At 55.8% G+C, this 482-nt stretch overlaps 1 protein-coding gene across 1 annotated transcript in view; it reads left to right on the top strand.

Moving 5' to 3' along the window:
- The window catches only part of KMT2E (lysine methyltransferase 2E (inactive)), a 62953-nt gene extending 62726 nt beyond the window's left edge, over positions 1-227 (top strand). The window contains exon 28 of the mRNA XM_035896872.1: positions 3-227. Coding sequence (XP_035752765.1) covers positions 3-227 — 225 coding nt within the window. The remainder of the gene's footprint in view (positions 1-2) is intronic.
- Positions 228-482: the final 255 nt, after the last annotated feature.

Raw genomic sequence — 482 nt, forward strand, 5'->3', positions numbered from 1 at the left:
AGGGGCCGGGGGAGCGGCGGCTGAAGGCACCCGGTCCTGAAACCCAGCTGCTGGCAGGGCCTCAGCACGTGGACGAGCTCCTCCTGGGCCACGCGCGCCCGTGGCGCTCTGGGGTGGCCTTGCAGTTTCCTTTTTTGGATGAGCGGCTGCACCAGCGCGTCGGGGACGGGGCAATCGTTTGCTTGTTTATGGGAGTTAAACACCTCGAAACACCTTGCTTCACCTAGCAACCACGTAGCCACAGCCCCTCGTGCCACACTACCCCTCGGGATGCTCCGGCTTACACCCGGTGACGTGTTCCGCACGTTACGGCAGAAGCCAAAACAAAACACTTTAATTAGACAACTGCAAGCACCTCAAACAACTGGTTATTGTTACAGCATGGGGCTATCGTCTCACAATCTAGTTATTGCAAAGGCATGTGAATAGATTCCGTATGGACAAGGTCAAGAAAAAAAGTGGCACCGTCGTTACATGAAGAT

This window comes from Egretta garzetta, unplaced genomic scaffold, assembly GCF_000687185.1.
Source record: "Egretta garzetta isolate BGI_Z169 unplaced genomic scaffold, ASM68718v1 scaffold156, whole genome shotgun sequence".
Classification (NCBI taxonomy): Eukaryota; Metazoa; Chordata; class Aves; order Pelecaniformes; family Ardeidae; genus Egretta; species Egretta garzetta.